General features: G+C 30.2%; 2 protein-coding genes across 5 annotated transcripts in view; one reads left to right on the top strand and one right to left on the bottom strand.

Annotated features, from left to right (window-relative positions):
• LOC134697688 (von Willebrand factor A domain-containing protein 3B-like) overlaps positions 1-2188 on the bottom strand; it is a 46474-nt gene extending 44286 nt beyond the window's left edge. Inside the window, exon 1 of the mRNA XM_063559972.1 lies at positions 1864-2188. Coding sequence (XP_063416042.1) covers positions 1864-1918 — 55 coding nt within the window. The 5' untranslated portion in view covers positions 1919-2188. The remainder of the gene's footprint in view (positions 1-1863) is intronic.
• Positions 2189-2458: 270 nt separating this feature from the next.
• Positions 2459-15766, top strand: LOC134696889 (palmitoyltransferase ZDHHC15B-like). 4 transcript variants are annotated; one of them, XM_063558848.1, is made up of 13 exons: positions 2459-2619; positions 3380-3406; positions 3984-4078; positions 4727-4847; positions 5053-5122; positions 5649-5681; positions 6551-6671; positions 7634-7766; positions 8930-9056; positions 10016-10096; positions 11147-11250; positions 12109-12157; positions 15304-15766. In XM_063558848.1, the coding sequence occupies exons 1-12, from the start codon at positions 2505-2507 to the stop codon at positions 12147-12149; spliced, it is 1068 nt and encodes a 355-aa protein (XP_063414918.1). In that variant the 5' UTR covers positions 2459-2504; the 3' UTR covers positions 12150-12157; positions 15304-15766. The 4 variants fall into 4 exon arrangements, with proteins under 4 accessions (XP_063414918.1, XP_063414921.1, XP_063414917.1 ...); XM_063558851.1 differs by lacking the exon at positions 10016-10096; XM_063558847.1 differs by lacking the exon at positions 12109-12157.
• The last annotated feature ends 3494 nt before the right edge of the window (positions 15767-19260 follow it).

Here is a 19260-nt window from a genome sequence, read left to right as displayed (position 1 = left end):
AAAGCTCAAATTTGTGTTTTATTGTCACTCATCCCGTTTTGTTATGAATCTTAAAATATAATCAGATTTAAAATGGACAATGCGTTTTTCAGTAATTTATGGTTACTTTATGTCTTTTTTAAACTTTGCAAGACAGTTTATTCCTTATAATTTTTCACTGAGGTATTTAAAAACAGAATGACTGTTTCTCGTTGGCCTATAAATGTTCACAATAAAGTTTTGTGCTATTTACACATTCAGAACACAAACAATATAAGTCACTATAACATATTGACTTGCTGTTAAATTGAATTTGAGAAGGTGAGAATTAAACTTTGTCCACAATTTAATGATCCATATAAAACTAAAAAGTTTAATGTTGAAAAGTGTGTTAATTGAATATTGGCTTGCCTAAAATCATAAAATGTGATACCCATTCTTTAGTAAAAATTCATTTAAATTAGAAAGTATCTTATTTCTTTTACATAACTGTATAGACCTTGAAAGAATATATATTTAGAGCTTAATGTATCTTTTCATGATTTTTCTAAGCAACATGATTCAATAGTTCTGTAAGAATTTTCTTCTTTAATTCAACTAAATTATCACAATCATATTTTTTTCTTTTTAATTCCTAGCAATTTTTTTTTCAAATGTTTTATTTCATTAATCAAATTTTAATCATACATGTCATATGAGGGGGATATGACCTTATCAGGACTCCAGGATCAGGTGTTTTGAAGCTCGGAATGTCAGGTTTGATTTTCTTGGAATCCTGGAATTATTTTTTTCAAATTTAAAGATATTGGGGGACCTTTGGAATTCGTATTTTTTTTAAGCCCAGGATTTCGAAATCAGAACTATGGCGCGGAATCAGGGTCAAAAATACTTATTTACGTATAGACATAATTAATTCTGTATATACGGAATTCGATTTATGTATATACGTAAATCGAATTCCGTATATACGTTAATCTAATTCTGTATATACAGAAATAATTACGTATATACGTAAATCGAATTCTGTATATACATAAATCGATTTCTGTATATACAGAAATAATAATGTAAATACGTAAATAATTATGTATATATACATAAATCGATTTCTGTATATACAGAAATAATAATGTAAATACGTAAATAATTATGTATATATACGAAATTCGATTTACGTATATACGAAATTCAATTTACGTATATACAGAATTCGATTTATGTATACACAGAATTCGTTTAACATATATACATAATTATTTCTGTGTATACAGAATTTGATTTACGTATATACAGAAATACTATCTTTCTGTCTTTACATTAATATTTCTGTATATACGGAATTATTTCTGTATATACGTTATTCGATTTCTGTATATACGTTATTCGATTTCTGTGTATACGGAATTAATGCGGAATTAATTTTGTATATACGTAATTCTATTTCTGTGTATATGGAATTATTTCTGTATATACATAATTGGATTAACGTATATACGTAAGCAAATTTACAGATCTAACATTGTTGGGTTGATGTTTAGACGAGTCGTAATTATTTTTGTATATACGTAAATCGAATAATGTATATACACAAAGAAGTATTTTTGACCCTGATTCCGCGCCATACAGAACTCCCATCTATAATGTTGACAGCTGAAAAAAAATATAGGTGGACAAATAAAAAGAAGATTTATTTATAGCCTATACATGTACAGCCAAATTTATACAAACCTTGTGGAGCTCGGCTACCTCATATATTGTATATATGTATTGTATGTCATGCATTACAATACTCGTCATTAGTCAAATCTTAATTATAACCTGTATTATTATACATGTACAACATGTACAATGCAATATTTGCATTAACTAAAATTAATCACTTACGGTCTGAATAAGCATTCTTCCTGTAAGGATCTAGTGCATATAAAGCTGCTGTCATCTTTAAGTTTTAGAGGTGTGAATGATTAAACTCCAAGATATTTAATTTTGACACTTATCAATATCACAAATATCAATTAGATATGATTGAAGGTTTAAAACATTAGCCAAACATTCGCAATTATTTTCCGAAAACCGCACAGACAAATTTTACATTATCCAGACTTTTTAAGTGTTAATTCACGATATTTAAGTTCAAATTCGCCGACCCCTGCATCGCCATATTGTACACAACCACAGTTGCTTGGCATTCGGTTTTCTCTATAGTCTTCCAGTCTAACTTCATGTGAAATAGAATTGATAGGAAACTCCAAGGATTTTTTTCTCCCAAATCGGTTACTGCCCTTAGATTTGTTTAACTTTGTGGATACTGAAAATCGATAACGACCAAGTCGTTAATTGACAGGTGCCTGTTTTTTTAAGGTGCAATTAATTGATTTGTTTGGTGACAACTTTAGTTTAAACTCATTCTTAGAATAATTAATTATGCAATCAGATAAAATAAAAATGATGGAATTAATGAAAAGAATACAATAATGATGACGTAGTACGCGTAATAAAATCGGGAAGTAAGAAATGAAAACAAAATGGCCCCGGCTGCTGTCAGAGTTTGTTGTGCCTGTGTTCGGTGGTTTCCAGTAGTTTTCATAACAGCAGTTGTTGTCTGGTCTTACTACGCATATGTGGTTGCTTTGTGTGTCTGTAGGTGTATTTTTCTATAAGAAAATAAATGAAATAACATAATAAGGGTGATTGGTCATCCAAGTTTTTCTCCAAACAAATTATGTCAATGACAATGTTTATAATACGGTTCTTTCAGACAGTTTGACACACACTTTATCATTATTTATAGACATGTCTTGGCAAATGAAGACATTAGAAAGCAGACACATGAACAGGGACACAGCTGATTTCAATATGATGTGTCACTTCGAGAACATCAAAACTAACAATTGAATCAGAAGTATTATTACATTTATTAGCAACATCAGAAAATGTTTATTACAAACATCACATAGAAGATATTCAACATTTGTTGGGGGTCTTTATTAAAGATACTGGAATGTTCACAAAATAGATAGCTAAGGTTTTATAAGGGTTAATTATTTATTCATTTTTGATGTTAAAAAGTAGAGTTCAGAGCGAAGTTTTTTCTCTAGCCTCCCCATAATTTTCACAATCCAGTAAATAATAGTCAACTGTTTCTATTTGTCCACAGCTGCATTTGTTGATGAGTGCTGGGCATAGCATTGATTTGTACGAGGTTTAAATTACAATATCCTGTTCTCAAACTAGAAGTTATTTGATATATATTTCAGTTGACGGTTTGTCTTTTGGAAGTGTATTTTGGACATGTTTAACAAATTGCAATTTGAACATAATTAAATTTTGTTTAATCTATTTTATTTTGTATAACAATAACATGACTAATAATGATTTAATACCTTTTTGTCTTTTCCAGATACCGTGCCAAGTATTGCAGAAAAAGGTATACATGTTAAAAAATATAATAAATTATTGAATGTAAAAGTTTGAACAAACTTCTGTTCTCTGTTGCTTTCTGATCCATAACCTTCTTATCATCATTTTAATTATTAAAAAGTGCTCAAGTAACATTTTGTTATAATTGGAATTGTAGTAATAAGTTTGGGCAAGGATTTGTATAGTAACTATACAAATCCTTGGTTTGGGTAATTATGTGACAAAAAAAAGGGGAATGCAAATTAAATTTGATGTTCATTGTTTTGTTACATGTATATTACATCTTTAGTCAAAAATTCTTTGTAAAGGACAACATTAAGCCATCTATAGATATACATGTATTTTTGCATTTATCCAAGAAATGGTTTTCTATGACAGAGAGAATTTGAAAAAAAAGAATTATATGGAGAAAATGCTAAAATTAAAAGTGAAAAATGGTCAGAATTCATCAAAGAAAAACAAAACCAATTTTTAGTTTTGTGGAGATATCCCTTCCACGAAATAAACAAAATTAAATCCTCCACGAAAATTTCTGCTATTACAGTATAATAAGAAACCTATCAATGAATGATTTCTATTTGCAGTACTATACCTGTTGATCTACCATCCTATACTGGTGTTGTTTCTGTGGGCCTATGCCAAAACTATATTTACAGATGTTGGATCAGTTCCTCGTTCAGTAAGTAATCATTTAGGATCTTTATATATGTATGCTATCAGTATTTCTATTCACCTCATTGTTCAATTTGTTGACATGTTATAAAGTGAGAAGATGATCTACTTGGACAGTCAATTACAGTGTTGACCACAGAGACCTGAACTATGATATTGATAATAGAAATGGGGAATGTGTCAAAGAGATAACGACCCGACCAAATGTTTTCTGTATTTTATGACTGATTTATACATAAATACTTCAAAGGAAATCTAAGAACTTCACTAAACTGTGCATCAATTCTACAATTTTGAGATATATGTATATATATGCAACCACAATTTTTTTTAAAGTACAAACTAATCAAAATATGTGAACATCTAAAAAAGAAGATGTGGTATGATTGCTAATGAGACAACTCTCCACAAGATACCAAATGACACAGAAATTAACAACTATAGATCTCTGTATGGCCTTCAACAATGAGCAAAGCCCCTCTGCATAGTCAAGCTATGAAAGGCTACAAAATAACAAAAGATAAAACAATTCAAACGAGAAAACTAACTGGTTATTCATGTTTAATTATGTCTCATGATGAAGGAACAAGTTTGAATATATATCGGACATTTAATTGTGGTAAAATTTATTTATGTTAATGGTTTTTTTTTCCAGTTTTATTTGACAGTTCAAGAAATAAACAGATTAGAAAGGGAAAGAGGTGAAGAAGCACAGAAAAATATACTTCTAGAATTAGCCAAAGATAAACCTATACTTAATAGAACACATGCAGGAAGTAAGTTGCTTATTGATTTAGCCAAAGTGAAACCTCTTCCTAAAAAGCTTATCACATTATTATGTAGTATTTTTTTGGTCTAGAACACCACTTATCAAGATACACATTATAAAGGAAGTCAGATACTATAATATGAAACTATGTGCCTTACTCAAAACTTCTTTTTAGGAGAAAATTTTTCATGGTTTTATATTTTTATTTTCAGGTGCGAGATATTGTGAGAAATGTAAATGTATAAAACCAGACAGAGCACACCATTGTTCTGTATGTGGACAGTAAGTAGATATTTGTCAAGGACAAAGTTTTGGAGGGTAAAGCCACACCATGTTATATTAGCTACTTATTTTGTAAAGTTCATTGATTATAATGAAAAGCAAAGGATATTTTATATCAACTCTTTACACATAATAAATGAAATTGAGAATGGAAATGGGGAATGTGTCAAAGAGACAACAACCCGACCAAATAAAAACCAACAGCAGAAGGTCACCAACAGGTCTTCGATGTAGCGAGAAATTCCCGCACAAATACATGCAAATGCAAATAATAGATTTGATCAAATTCACAAAAACATGATAGAAACTTAATAACCTTTATTAATATGTCTATGTAGACTTTTTGTCCCAAAGAGTAAAGAAATATTAACAATTTAATTAATTGTTAATTTCTTGTAAAGATGTCTTATTATTAAATAGAATTATATCTTGAATGTCATCTTTTTCTTTTCCTTTTCCCCAAAAATTTGAGATAAGAATAATTATACCAAATATGAATATTGCATAAACAAGTTTTTTCTTTCAGATGTGTGTTAAAAATGGACCACCATTGTCCATGGTAAGTACATTTAGTCACATTTTAAAATCATTGAATAGTTTAAGTTAAATCAAGATTTTGATATTCTGATATTTTAAAAAGGATTGCAGGGTGCACTTTAGATCAGGGCTATTCCAGAAAAAAATGTAGGGGGGGGGGGGTTTGGGGGTTGGAAGGCACATTGTATTAATATTACATGAGTGATGGGTATCAGAGCAACTTTTCACACTATAATGCACTATAATTCTCAATTACAATTGTCTGGGTGGCGGGTGCTGACAAAAACTGCCTTCCAACCCCCAATACATTTTTTCTGGAATAGCCCTCAGTGATAGGACAACCCAATGTAACTATTTGAACTAAAAATTATCTATAGGAAAACATACAATATTAAAGATGATGGGTCTCTCTATACAAAATGTCTAGCTATGAATCATCTTTAAAAGTCTATAAAAGATATGAATTCAACCCAACCAAAACTTTTCTACCGTAATCAACATGAAATTAACAAAATATCAAAAACATTAGGATAAGACAAGATAAAACACTACAGACATTACCAGGAGTAAAATATATTTTGTTGATTATGTTTATACAAACAGTTGTGAAATTCTTTAAGAAAATATTTCGAACATAATTTAAACTAATTGCATTGTTTAAAAGTGGTAGTTTTATTTATAGATCAAAGTCAATTGTTCCTGGATCCGTTTAAAACTATTTCTATACAAAATTTGTGCAACAAAAAGCTGCTGGATTGATAATCAAGATTTGTAATATTTATCTGCAAGAAAAAGCATTTTCCTGTCAGTAATAAGTTTCTTAGAATGTTAGAAATGTTTCCTAAATTTAGAGTCCTAATCATTTCCTAACATTACTTTTTTATTTTTCAGGGTGAATAATTGTGTTGGATTTACAAACTATAAATATTTTGTTTTATTTCTTGGCTATGGATTGCTATACTGCTTATTTATAGCATTTACAAGTCTACAATATTTTATAGAATTTTGGACGGTAAGTTGTATATATATACATGATATATATTACTTCATTTATTTTATATCATTAGATAAGCCTGAAGTGAGTTGTACTTTATTCACTACATGGTAAAGAAAAACAAATATTTAATGATTGATATAAAATCATTTTATTAGGCCTATTCCATAAAAATTGAAGAATGAAGGGAAGATTTTTTAAACATGGGTCATGGGTCATTTATGGTTATGTTAGGTGGGTCTCATTGGGGTCTAAGCGTGACACGGGATTGCCGTTTTTTGGTAAGCGTGACACGTGAAAGTCGTTATTGTGTCGAGAAAATGGGAAATGAGCCTTGCAGGACCCGGGAAATGACCCAAAAATGAGAATTAGTTACTTACATAGTGTAAGCGGGATACGGGAATTGGACAAAACCGTAAGCGGGATCCGGGATCAGAACCCCCCAATGAGACCCCCTGTGAGGTGATCTTGTAAATTCCTTACCCATCCACATACAACTGTATGGAATAGCCGTGAATATGCGTTTAAAATGTATAGGCACACATTGCATTAAATTTGGGATAAATGACTTTTAGATTACCTTAATGAAATGTTTCACAGGGTTTAAAGTCTTCCTGACTCAAGTAAATAATTTGTGTTATACATGTATAATATATGCTCTTATAATGGATGTGAGTTTGATTTATAAATATAGATAAATGTTAACTTAGATAGGTGGGCAGTTTCTTAGTATAATCCTATAAAATATGGGTATCTCCTCTTACAGCAATCTTACACACAATAAATACAGCTATTACTTATATATACTATAAACCTAGTCAATCACCAAAATCCACATTAATCAATGAACCATTAAAGGAAGTCAAGGTCAGATGAACCCCATCAGACATATTTGTACACAATGACATGATTTTTAGCACCAAATATACCGGTAGTTAACTCATTAACATGTTTGCAATTAGGAAATATTTCTTTTTCAGGGTGGGAGTAGTAAAGAGGCTGTAAAGTTCCATGTTTTATTTGTATTTTTTGTTGCTATGATGTTTGGTATAAGTTTGATATCATTATTTGGATATCATATATATCTAACATGCAGTAATAGATCTACTTTAGGTAAGCATTGCAATACAAGATTTTAAGCATTGTTACCTTGTTGACAAAACATGCATGAGAAAAGTTTCTTTATTCACGTTCTTCATCTGTAAGTCAGTGAAGCAGTCAATACTGATTAGAGGTATACCCAGTGTTGCTTGCTAGCTCATGACAGTCCTAGGTTTAGAGTCAGCAGTGAAGGCAAAAACATATATTAAGTTTGAAATACACATGATGAATACAATATATTTGGGAAAAGTCAAACACATGTTGTAAAATCGCAGCTCTGTTGCTACTATATATGAAGATGCTTGCTTAGAGATCATTTAATGAGCTCAGCTGTACGGGCTAATACATCAATGCAGCCAAGTTATTATTGAAGTCTTGCTAGTATAAGGTATTCATGAATAGGAGCTTCAGAATACATCAATGAGACGGCAACCAAACAATGAATAACAAAAGACATCAAGAGCCACATATTAAGAAGTTCACAAGTTTCGTAAGACTTTAATCAGCAGGTGGTAATCTGAACTTGAATGAAAGTATACATAAATGCAAATTGAGTTTGCAGACGACATTTCTATATGCAAAGGCCAAAGTATGTATTGACATGGAAGTTCCAGTAAATGTTGCAGTCTTGTAACTGACTGCTCCATAGGCTTACATGCAAATCAGCTGATCTTTGAAAATAAAAAAAATAAAAAATGCTACATAGAAAAAAAAATCATGTTCATATCATGTATTTACTAATGTGAAATTGTGATTTAATTGAAAAAAAGGGGGGTCATGCAACGAAGAATAAAAAGTTACGCAATCCTGAAGTCAAAACATTTTTTTTCTACTTTCTGTTTGCTATTTTTACTAGGCAGCACCACTTTCCCAGATTGATATCCCCAAAAGATGCAAGATTGTTTTTCAAGTCTATATATATGTTTCAATTCAGCATAAACCTATTATCAAACAGAAAAAATTGAGTTCAGAAAAAAAATCAGAAAAAATGCACTATTTTGTTTCCCTCCATGTATTGACATGCACCGCAAACTGGAGTTGTAATACAAGACTGGTTCCATAACAAAATATTGTGACAAACAAAAAACAATTATATATTATTTTTTTAAAGGGTTAAGTTCACACTGATGTGATATGTTTAGCTATTCCTAAAGTTAAATATTTTTATTTTGTAGAGTCTTTCAGATCACCTATATTCCAGACAGGGGCAGATAAAAATGGCTTCAGTTTAGGAAAATTAAACAACTTCAAAGAAGTTTTTGGAGAGAGAAAACTTTTTTGGTTTTTACCAATTTTTTCAAGGTATAAATAATGAAGAGGATCTCTATGTATTGATGTTTATATGTTATACAATGAAGGTTTGGGTATATTTATGCTCTGTAATGATCCTTCTATCCCTAGCTTGACTCTTGTTTACAGGCCTTTTAAATTGTTCAGCTGTTTATTAAATGAAGTGACTTTAACTTTTTAGGGAGTGAATTTCTGGCACCAATACTTGCCATTAAGTTGTTCAAATATTTGCTTATTGTGAAAAAATCTGGCTTTGTATAAACTTTCAGATTTATTGCTGCAGCGTATGCCTGAGATTAAATATGTAATAAAAACTATTCAAAAAATAAATCTAGAACAGATCATTTAAAGTATTCATAATTGCCATTTTCAGATGGTTTTATCATGTGTGTCTTAAATGTGAATAGCAAAAATGTAAACACTGTTGCTTTGGTATAGATCAAAACAAGTTGTGTCATGTTATTTTGTTTTGTACAAAGAGAATAACTGATATTTTAGGTGAGTTAGGTTTTTATGTGTTTTTTCTTGGTGCATATAATTATCATGAAATTAAAGAGGTCCAGAAATTAAGTTAATTGGTATTATGCAGCTTTGATTAACTAGATTGATGAGAAGGAGTTCTCAGCTGCAATCTCAATTGAAATGTGATAGCTCTGAGAAGAGATGATTCAGTTTAAAAACCATGTAATATATGTTTATGTATGTTTATAGGCATTCTCAATTCGGTTGGCTTATCATATTCTAACTCATCTCGACTTAGAAATACTATTCCTAGTCAAACATGCATGAGATGGAAAATGATCTAGCAAATCAAAATTGAAAAAAAAAGCAATAAAAATTTCTACATGTGTGTCATTTGTTTAATGATAGTGTCGATGAAATTACAAAATTTCAGTTATTCTCTGATGTTTTGTACATGTTGAATAATGCACATTTATATAGCTTAACTACGATTACCATATAAATTACAGTGACAGAGATGGGGTGTCCTTTCCAACTCTAAAATCCCAGACTAACAGTAATTCATACCAAACAATGGCTCAGACACCAAGGTTAGCTCTCTTCATATTTTAATTTGTCTCTAAGAGATTGATTTTTCCTTGCTTTGCTTTAAATGCACTTTCAGGAATTTTAAATTTCTATTGTAACTTCAAGTTGAAAAATGAAATTATTTACATAAATTTTACTGAAAGAAATTGTTTACATAAATTTTACGAAAAATGATTATTGTTGAAAACATGTTATTTACAATTATTCCGTGTTTAAAATTTAGATTTGTTTTGAACAGGTTTTTTCTACTTAATAGATTAAGGAAACATTAAAAAGTATATTCTGTTTTTAATCATATCATATTTGTCCTTTAGAAAATATAATAATAATGATACATATTACATATATACACAACTTTACTAGACCTGGTGATACCGAGCTTGTCTCATTAACATTTATCTCACATTTCAAAATTTTAACTATAAAACATACTGATAAAGGATTGCTAGGTTATCTTACTTTTAATACTCACTGCACTATACAGACTTAAATCACTCCAACTTCTCAATCATCTCTGTGAGACAAATTATACATATATAGTCCTTTAACAAAAAATAGTCTAGAAAAATATACTAATCGCAACTTTTTTGTTTAATAAGAGATAGCATTTGATTAATTAATATTTTGTCCAAATTGTTTAATTGTGGAATATTTGTACTGTTGATTCAGAAATGCATCAAGGTATTTATTAATGAAGTTCCAAGTTAGGGCTTATCTAATACTGGTTCCTTAAATTCAGAGACTTTCTCTGTTTTTTTAGGTATTCAAAAATAAATGATGTTACAAGTAAAAACTGGAACCAGAAGTCGAAATTATTTTATTATCACACCATTTCCTTTGCAATAGAAGACTTTCTGAAATCACAGTACATTATTTGCCATGGGAAAGTTAAACACAATTTTTTTACGTATCAGTAAAATTTTCAAGAATGTTGACCATTATGAGCTAGAGCTACTATTTAAGACATTTCTGACCACTAACACAGTACTTTTGGTAAATAAGGAAAGGACACCCAATAAAGTACATATTTAAAATGCTACTATTTATTACAGTTTTGGTGATGGCATTGCCTATCCCACCCGGACTGTAGATATACCGTCTGATGGTCTGTTGGGAGACAGACAAAGATGGATGGAGGAAGGAGACGCTGATGGTGGTAAGATGTAACACACTTACAGTGTTGCTAAGTGCTAGATTGTTTCTGAAACTATTGAAATTTAAGAATCTATGAATTTCAACTATTTAAACATTTTTTTTTACCGGGAAAACTTAAAAGTTTAAATTTTTAATAGCATTGCAAAATTTTTATTATTGAATAGTTTCAGAAACTTGCTTATTTTATACTGCAAAGCAAATTCCAGCACATTTTGATAAAATAGATACTTTTATAACTCTATTGGTTACTGATTCCAGATAAAAATTAATTGAAAGCAATTCTATCAATTGTCTTGTATGCTGTAGTTTATGGTTTCAAATCCATAATTTGTTGAACTTAAAATGGTTGATACCAATTATTTTTCTATTATCAAATTTTCTGTTAATGCATTATTTATCTTGTAATGAATAACAAAAGCATGAACGATTAGGGAAGACTTTAAGCAAGATATTTCCAGAAAAATGGCAATTAATGTTGTTTAGTTAGGAAGGAACAATATTTAATAATGTCATCACAAAATTATTTTATTAAAAACAGAAATATGAACTAAGATTTATGCTAAGTCATTTCTCATTTTTGATAGGAACAAGGATTTTTATCAGGCTTTGTGTTGGCCTCGGCAACGAAGTGTATATTTTCATTATTAAAATCGACACAAAAAATTGGTATTTGAAAATGAGAGTTTTACATTTTTTGTACTCATTTTAGAAGAAAACACCATTTGGGACCATCTCCTTCATAGAATATTTTTATATATGCTTTTCCCATCTTTGGCTACCTTAACATGATTGATGTATGAAATTCACAGAAAACACAAGTTACAATCAGAATTACTAACAGTTGGTTGTTTTATTGTAGGAACACAATTGAGTGGTTCCAGTACTAATTTAATCAAGTGATAAAACAGGTGCTTGTTGCTTTCATATTTAATAGAAACATTTAGATTGCTTTATCACACATAGTTACATGTTTTAGTTGCAAATATATAAATATTTCATATTTACATTTTGAAAGAAAAGAATATTTGTTACAGAGACTGGCTTTTTCATAGCAAAGACCAAAGCATGGGGTATGCCAGTGTTTATATGAGTGATATGCTGGATCTCTTAATTTTGTGCTTTTTCTTCATTTTCATACTTTTTCTGAATGCTAAACCATGTTTTAATTTGGTCATTTGAATTGGTGCAAATTTTAGAACAAAGAAAGTCTTTTCTAGTTTCAAAATATCATTTGGAGAGAAACTTTAGAATAGGTCAGATCAGATATATAATCCTAGTTAAATTTGTGACCTATTGTACATACATTCTATACAATAAAATGTTCTAGTCCATTGGTCAATATAATTATACCCCCGCTTTAAAAAAGGGGGGGTATACTGTTTTACCTCTGTCTGTCCGTCAGTCCGTCTGTCAGTCCTTCCGTCCGTCAGTCAGTCCGTCCCATGAAACTTTCGTCACATTTTTCTCAGGAACTACAATACAAGGATTTCTGAAATTTGGTTTCAGGGTTTATCTAAGTCAGCTATACCGTGTGATGCGTTTTCAGATTGATCACTTGACTACTTCCTGTTTACCGAACACTTGTATGATTTTACACATGATAGCCAAGTTGAAAATTTTCGTCACATTTTTCTCAGGAACTACAATACAAGGATTTCTGAAATTTGGTTTCAGGGTTTATCTAAGTCAGCCATACGGTGTGATGCGTTATCAGATTGATCACTTGACAACTTCCTGTTTACCGAACACTTGCATATTTTTACACTATTAATATTATCCACTTGCGGCGGGGGTATCATCAGTGAGCAGTAGCTCGCAGTTTACTTGTTTTTTTTAAAATACCTGTATTTATTTTCTTTGGTATGTAGATGCAGTTTCAAAAGGTTCTTGCTACATGCAGAATTTTATAATTTTTTTAGTGAATTCATTTACTTCTAGAAAAATATTGATGTATTGATTGAATGATTATTTGTTGTTGTTGAATTTTAATTACTGTGGATTTGTTATTTGTTGGAAACGGATTTTCATGGATTTTCTGGGTACAGAACTACAGATGGTCAACAAAATTATATTTTTAATGAAGTAAAAAGTCTCTATAGGCTTATAATTTTTATATCATTTGCATATTTATAAATACTTGAATTGGATTGGTCAAGTAGAATTTTTCTCTTGGTTTACCCTTCGATAAACCATGTTTCCAAAACTACTTTTGTAAATCTATTCATGCGCGATACACATTCTTGCAGGGAGACTGGGATTTTCAGCAAGTTGAGATTATAAAACAATAGCATAACAGTTGTTTCTATTCTAATGCATATATAACAAAAAAGAAAAGAAATAGAATAATTGCACTAAAGCTTCGAAAAATGTATAAAAATAAAATTTGAATAAAATTCCGGGAAATTTCACAAATGATTTGGCGAATTTACCTCATGGCAAAACACGACGTCATAAGATTAAAAACTTTCAGATGATTAGTTCGTTAATTGTACGCTTCAAATTCGGATAGTATCTAATTAAAATGAAGTTTTTGAGGTAGGTGCTAGTTCATTTTAGATTCTGTTGCAATCATGGAACATTTAAATTTTAAGAAAGTCAAGATGGCGGCGTACTTCTTAGTTACGACATGCCATTGTGCTTCTGATGGTACATATAAGAACCATCAAAGTAATAATGTAAATGTAAATTAATAATCGTGTATGTTTGGCTGAAGAATTATAAGGATTAAACACATTTTTTCTAGAGGTTATTGATGTGTAAACCGGTTCTCTAACTCACAAACTTGACATAAAAGTCCTTCGGACTGCTATTCAGTTTGTGAGTTAACCACCTCGGTTTACACATCAATAACCTCTAGAAAAAATGTGTTTAATCCTATAGTATTGCAAATCGTTAAACCATAAAGTCAAATATCACTGAAAATTCGATATTTCCTGAATCCATGAAAACAAGTATCCACAAAATAAATTAATCCACAGTAGACATCAAGACAAATTTCTGACTTAAAAAAGTTTTTGTATTGTCAGTCCTTTTCTCATCACTTTGTTTACATGCTAACATCTCCCATTTGTTGACATGCTAGAATTTCACCTTTTTGTTCAATTCTTTCAAATTTTGGTAATGATTTCCACTTGTTAGATCGTTGGTTAAGTTCAATAATACGAAATATCTGAAATGGAGGAGTGTTTTTTTGGGAGGATGTAGTTGTAGAAATATCCCATTTGAATTATTAATGCCAGAATAGGGCCTTTATTTCTTATCAAAACCTCATATGAGTTGAAAATAAAATTACCCTAACCTTGGAACTTGAAACATTTTCTTATATAAATTATATGAGATTTATATGAGGAGCATGGGGTTTGTTAGCTGATCACTGCAAAGATTTTCCTTTGATCAATTTATTGTTGTAAAGCTATGTCTCGACTGTTGTCTAATGTGTTGTTGAATTGTTTTAACTAAGGTAGTCACAGACTATCATGCACCAAACAAAATTTCAGGGTTACAAACAAAACAATATTATGCCATATCAAAAATTGTTTCAACTAAGTCAAATTGAGCAAAACATACATCTCCTGACTGAGGTGGAATCATGATGTCCTACTCTCTGATAGTTGTGGAAGTGTGCCTCAACAGATTGTAGTGTTTGGAACTCTATTTATAAAAGGATAAAAAAATAAGTCTTTATAATAGTTATTCACCCTAAAAATGATTGTTTTTACCAATATTTTCTTTTGAAAATTGATGATAAATGATCAGCAGATTTGTCAACATGGCTACACATTCGAGTCTACTCATTATAGACATCACTTACACTTTGCTCTTTGGGATCTCATTTCAAATTCTGCATTTAATCTCCAGGCAGATTTTTCTGGTAGTTTCTTTAAGGTGGTATATTGGTGTCTTTAGAGCACATTAATTTTTGTGGCCCAATCCGCAATTGTTATTTTACAGTAATATACTTAAGTTGTGATATTAATTACGTTATTTACAGTAAGATGGTAAAGATGTTGAAACAGTTGTTTCTGGTTCTGTAAACATTCCTTATTTATTTCAGACTATAACAGCCATTTCAACAAAGCCGTGAGTTACAGGTGAGCCATGTGATCAATGTTGTAGGGGAGATAACCCTGTACTGTACAGTTAATATAAAAGGAATGATGCAAGACGGACAAAGTTTCTTAAAAGACATGTCTCATATTATCACAACTGCTGTAGAAAGAAAATAAATACTTTGATAGTAGCATTATTGACAAAATTACTGATTTTTAGAATTTATAAAATGTTCTGTAAAAAGACTCTTTTTTTCTTTGTAGAAACTGTAGTGTTTTGAAGTGTAAATTATTCTTTATCCGCTTAGATCTTTATACAGACAGGGAAGCATTTTATATACTTTGATTGTCATGAAAATCTTTTTAGATGTCAAACATATGAAATACCTCGTAATATGCTAAGTGTTGATTTTTATCAAACACTTATTGTTATAGCAATTAAAAACCTGATTTCATTTTAAAATGTCATCATTTCTTATTACTTAAATCCATAAAATTTTATTCAATCTGACAAAAAACGTCTCTTCTATAATGAAATGACTAGGAATATCTTAAAGTTATGTAATTCAATGCAAGTGTTGGTATCATTCAGGAGATACATGTAGGTCTTAAATGTGTGTTGCTATAATCTGCCTTGGTTTGATCTATACATGATTATATGTACTTTCTTTTGAATAGTTTTTATAATGTAAGTAATAATTAACCATCACAAAATGGTATCATTAAAAATTAGGAAGTTAAGAAATTTAGTCCAAAACTTGTTCTCTTTTATATCTAACAATTGTAGTTTGATGTGAAACAGAATTATCTATGAACTTTAAAAAAAAAATGGTTTGAAAACACAGTTAGTATATTTATATATTGAATGACAAATTTATCAACCATAGAAAGGATGTAGTTATGCCTGATTAAGTTTTATTAGCTAGTTCCTATCTTTAACAGTGTAAACATAGTTCATTGTGACCACATTGGCATTGTAAGAGTCAGATACCGACAAAGTGTTGTGTGAATCAAGTTTTGTTGTAATTCACTTTTCATTATACTTTGCATCTGGGGGTAAATATTTTTGATATTGGTATTATATTTAATATTTGGTCTTTTGTGGTGGTTATTTTTTTCTTCAAATTAAATAAAAACAATGGTACAAATCTTTCAAAAACTGAGGATTTTGTTTTGAAGTGAGCTTATGTCGTTCCTTTTACGCCGTTAGTCTTCTGTAGTCCATCATCTGTAACTTTTCAAGTTCAACTTTGTCTGAAGAAGTTGGAACCTAAGATTCTCAATAAATTAACCAATAGAATGTTTAGATAATGACAGTGGTGAAACAATGTTTTTTTTAAGTTGAAGTAATTATGTCAATTACTATTGTAACACAATTCAATGTGATCCTTATGGCTGTTCATGTTTGAATCAGATTCATCATTGTAGTCATTCTATGCGATCCTTTTGGCAATTCTGGACTGAAAATGTGCATAACAAGGTCGTTAGTAGGTCATACTACTTATTTTGTTTAGATCTGAATAGAAAATAATATAAAAGATAAGTTGAAGGATTCACAGCGTACTAATTTCATTTACATATGTTGTTAAATCATATCATCAAATTATGTTTTGTTTACATGAAATAATAGTGTATTGACATTCAGGTAGCAACAATCAATCATTTTATGTTTGTTATATGAAATAAGCTTTGGTTTAATATTTGAGTTTGTGATTTGTCATTTGATAATAACAATATTTATGCGGGGGTTGACCTGCTAAGTTTTGTTGACTGGAGTGTTAATGAAATTATTCTTGGCATTTGATACATGTATATTGTCATGGAACAATCTTTTCTTGCATTATATTAAAAAATCTAAAACAAATGTTTAACACAAGAGCAGAAGTAAAATTATGTAAATATTCACTGTACTAAATATGGGGGGAGTGTGGTTATTACGATTTATTTACAGTAAAATATATATGTTCAGAAATAATATATTTTATCAGATATTTCAGCATTTTAATCACTGATAGGATAGCAACAAAAGCTTTACATGTACATGCATAATGTACTGGTTATATTTGTATGTTGGGTATAATGATACATGTGCTTTATAGTACACAATATACTATTTATTTGTAGGACAAGGGTGCACATTAAATTTTGTAGTGTTCATTGTGTATTATGATATGTATAACATTGTAATTAATTTCATACCAGAAAATTTTTACTTCTCACTTCTATAAAAGAAACTTAAGTTTTCCTATAAACTGAATGGTTGTTTCTTCCTTTTATTGTATATTATTTATTTACTTTTAAGTTTTGTAAGAATAATAGATGTATCAAATTATGTATTCTCATTATTGAGTTGACTCATGAATAAATGTTTGTTTTTATACTGAAATAGACGTTATTAATCATTGTCCAGAAACATATCAGCATTTGTTATCATCATCCTTTCTAGAGGAACAAACAGGCTGTTCTTATTTGAATAGAGATTGGCTTGATTGATTTATTGACCAGTGGTTGTTTAAAATCAAGTGTAAATTGTTGTGATCTAGAGGAGCTACCGGGTATAGATATATGAAGATGTGGTGTGAGTGCCAATGTGACAACTCTCCATCCAAATAACAATTTATAAAAGTAAACCATTATAGGTCAAAGTGCCAATGAGACAACTCTCTCAAAAACCCTGATAATCCTTGTTTTAAGAATTAAGATTGGAGTCTAGTGCACCTGCCATGTGCAGGAATCAAACTCTCATCCGTAGTGTTGACTGACTAGTAATACAGTATTTGGACTACTTAGACCACTCGACAATGGAGACCATCATATCATATCAAGAGATATTATAGAACAATAAAATGTTTCATTCTGAGAAGCTACTTTTGCAGCAATGTTACCTTAAAAAAATACATGAAATTAGTTTCAGCAGTTTTTTTCTGCAAAACCTGTATCAATTGGTTAGATATATAATATATAGTCATGACTCATATCTTAAGAAGTTGAAGATCAAATTTGAATTATGTTCTTGTTAAGAGATTGTTGGGTAAGCTTTTGTTCTTTGAAATAGAAGATTGCATGAAAATACCTGTCTTCATCATTTTTTTCTGTGATGCATGAATCAATTAATAAGGTACATTGTTATATCATAAGAAGTGACATAAAATTGAAGGTTCCCAGTTGAGTGATGTATGCAGAATTTTTAGCCTATTTTGTTGAGAGGAAAATCCTTCATTTGTTTAGGGTTTCCATTGGACTGAGAGGAATTAAAAACCTCAGCAATTTTCAATAAATATTCTGTACTGATGATAACTGATAGATATACAACAGTAGCAACTTTTCCTTATATGAGCTGTTTTAAAACCTGTTGATAATAGGCCTACTTTGTATTAGTCTTACACGCAAAGTTGAATTTTTAACAATCTTGCTCACAAGGTAGAATTCGCCAGAAAGACATATTTTCTCTTTTGAATTGTTTTACCTTTGTCTTTTCAGAGCAATTTATATGGACTGAGGGTTTGGGGTTTGCTCATTGTTTTAGGCCATTGGGTTGTTAATTTCTGTCAAATGGTATCTTGTGGAGAGTTGTGTCATTGGCATTCATACCACATCTTCTTTTTTTTTATGTCATTATTATTACCTGGACACATTTATCATGACTATGGCATATATGAAGCTTACCAGTCTTTGTTCATAACATTTTCATTTTTTACTGGCTGGGATTAAACCCCATACACATCCTGAGGACCAGCATTCGACCACAAAATCACTGAACAGTAGATGCTACTAAATAAATGTAAGATTATTTAATGATTTTAAGAGAACTTATCACAAAATCATAATAAATGACAATATAATGTGAAGTGTATCAGATCCCCTGAAATATGAACTGAACAGGGCCCTTTATTATACCAACTTGTTGGTGCTCAGACCGCTCTATGGTTTTTATCTGTCAAAAGATAATCAATCAAGCACAT

The sequence above is a fragment of the Mytilus trossulus genome, chromosome 14 (genome assembly GCF_036588685.1).
Source record: "Mytilus trossulus isolate FHL-02 chromosome 14, PNRI_Mtr1.1.1.hap1, whole genome shotgun sequence".
In the NCBI taxonomy this organism is placed as follows: domain Eukaryota; kingdom Metazoa; phylum Mollusca; class Bivalvia; order Mytilida; family Mytilidae; genus Mytilus; species Mytilus trossulus.
Note: the sequence above shows the minus strand (reverse complement) of the source record. Positions and strands in the feature narration are given on the sequence as shown.

What these genes read in the sequence shown, in the direction of transcription:
- LOC134696889 (XM_063558847.1), top strand. Translation starts at nt 2,505, where the DNA reads ATGGCCCCGGCTGCTGTCAGAGTTTGTTGTGCCTGTGTTCGGTGGTTT. An exon ending in GCCAAGTATTGCAGAAAAAG is followed by an intron (nt 3,407 to 3,983) that starts GTATACATGTTA and finishes TTCTATTTGCAG; the next exon opens with TACTATACCTGTTGATCTAC. An exon ending in ACAATGGCTCAGACACCAAG is followed by an intron (nt 10,097 to 11,146) that starts GTTAGCTCTCTT and finishes TATTTATTACAG; the next exon opens with TTTTGGTGATGGCATTGCCT.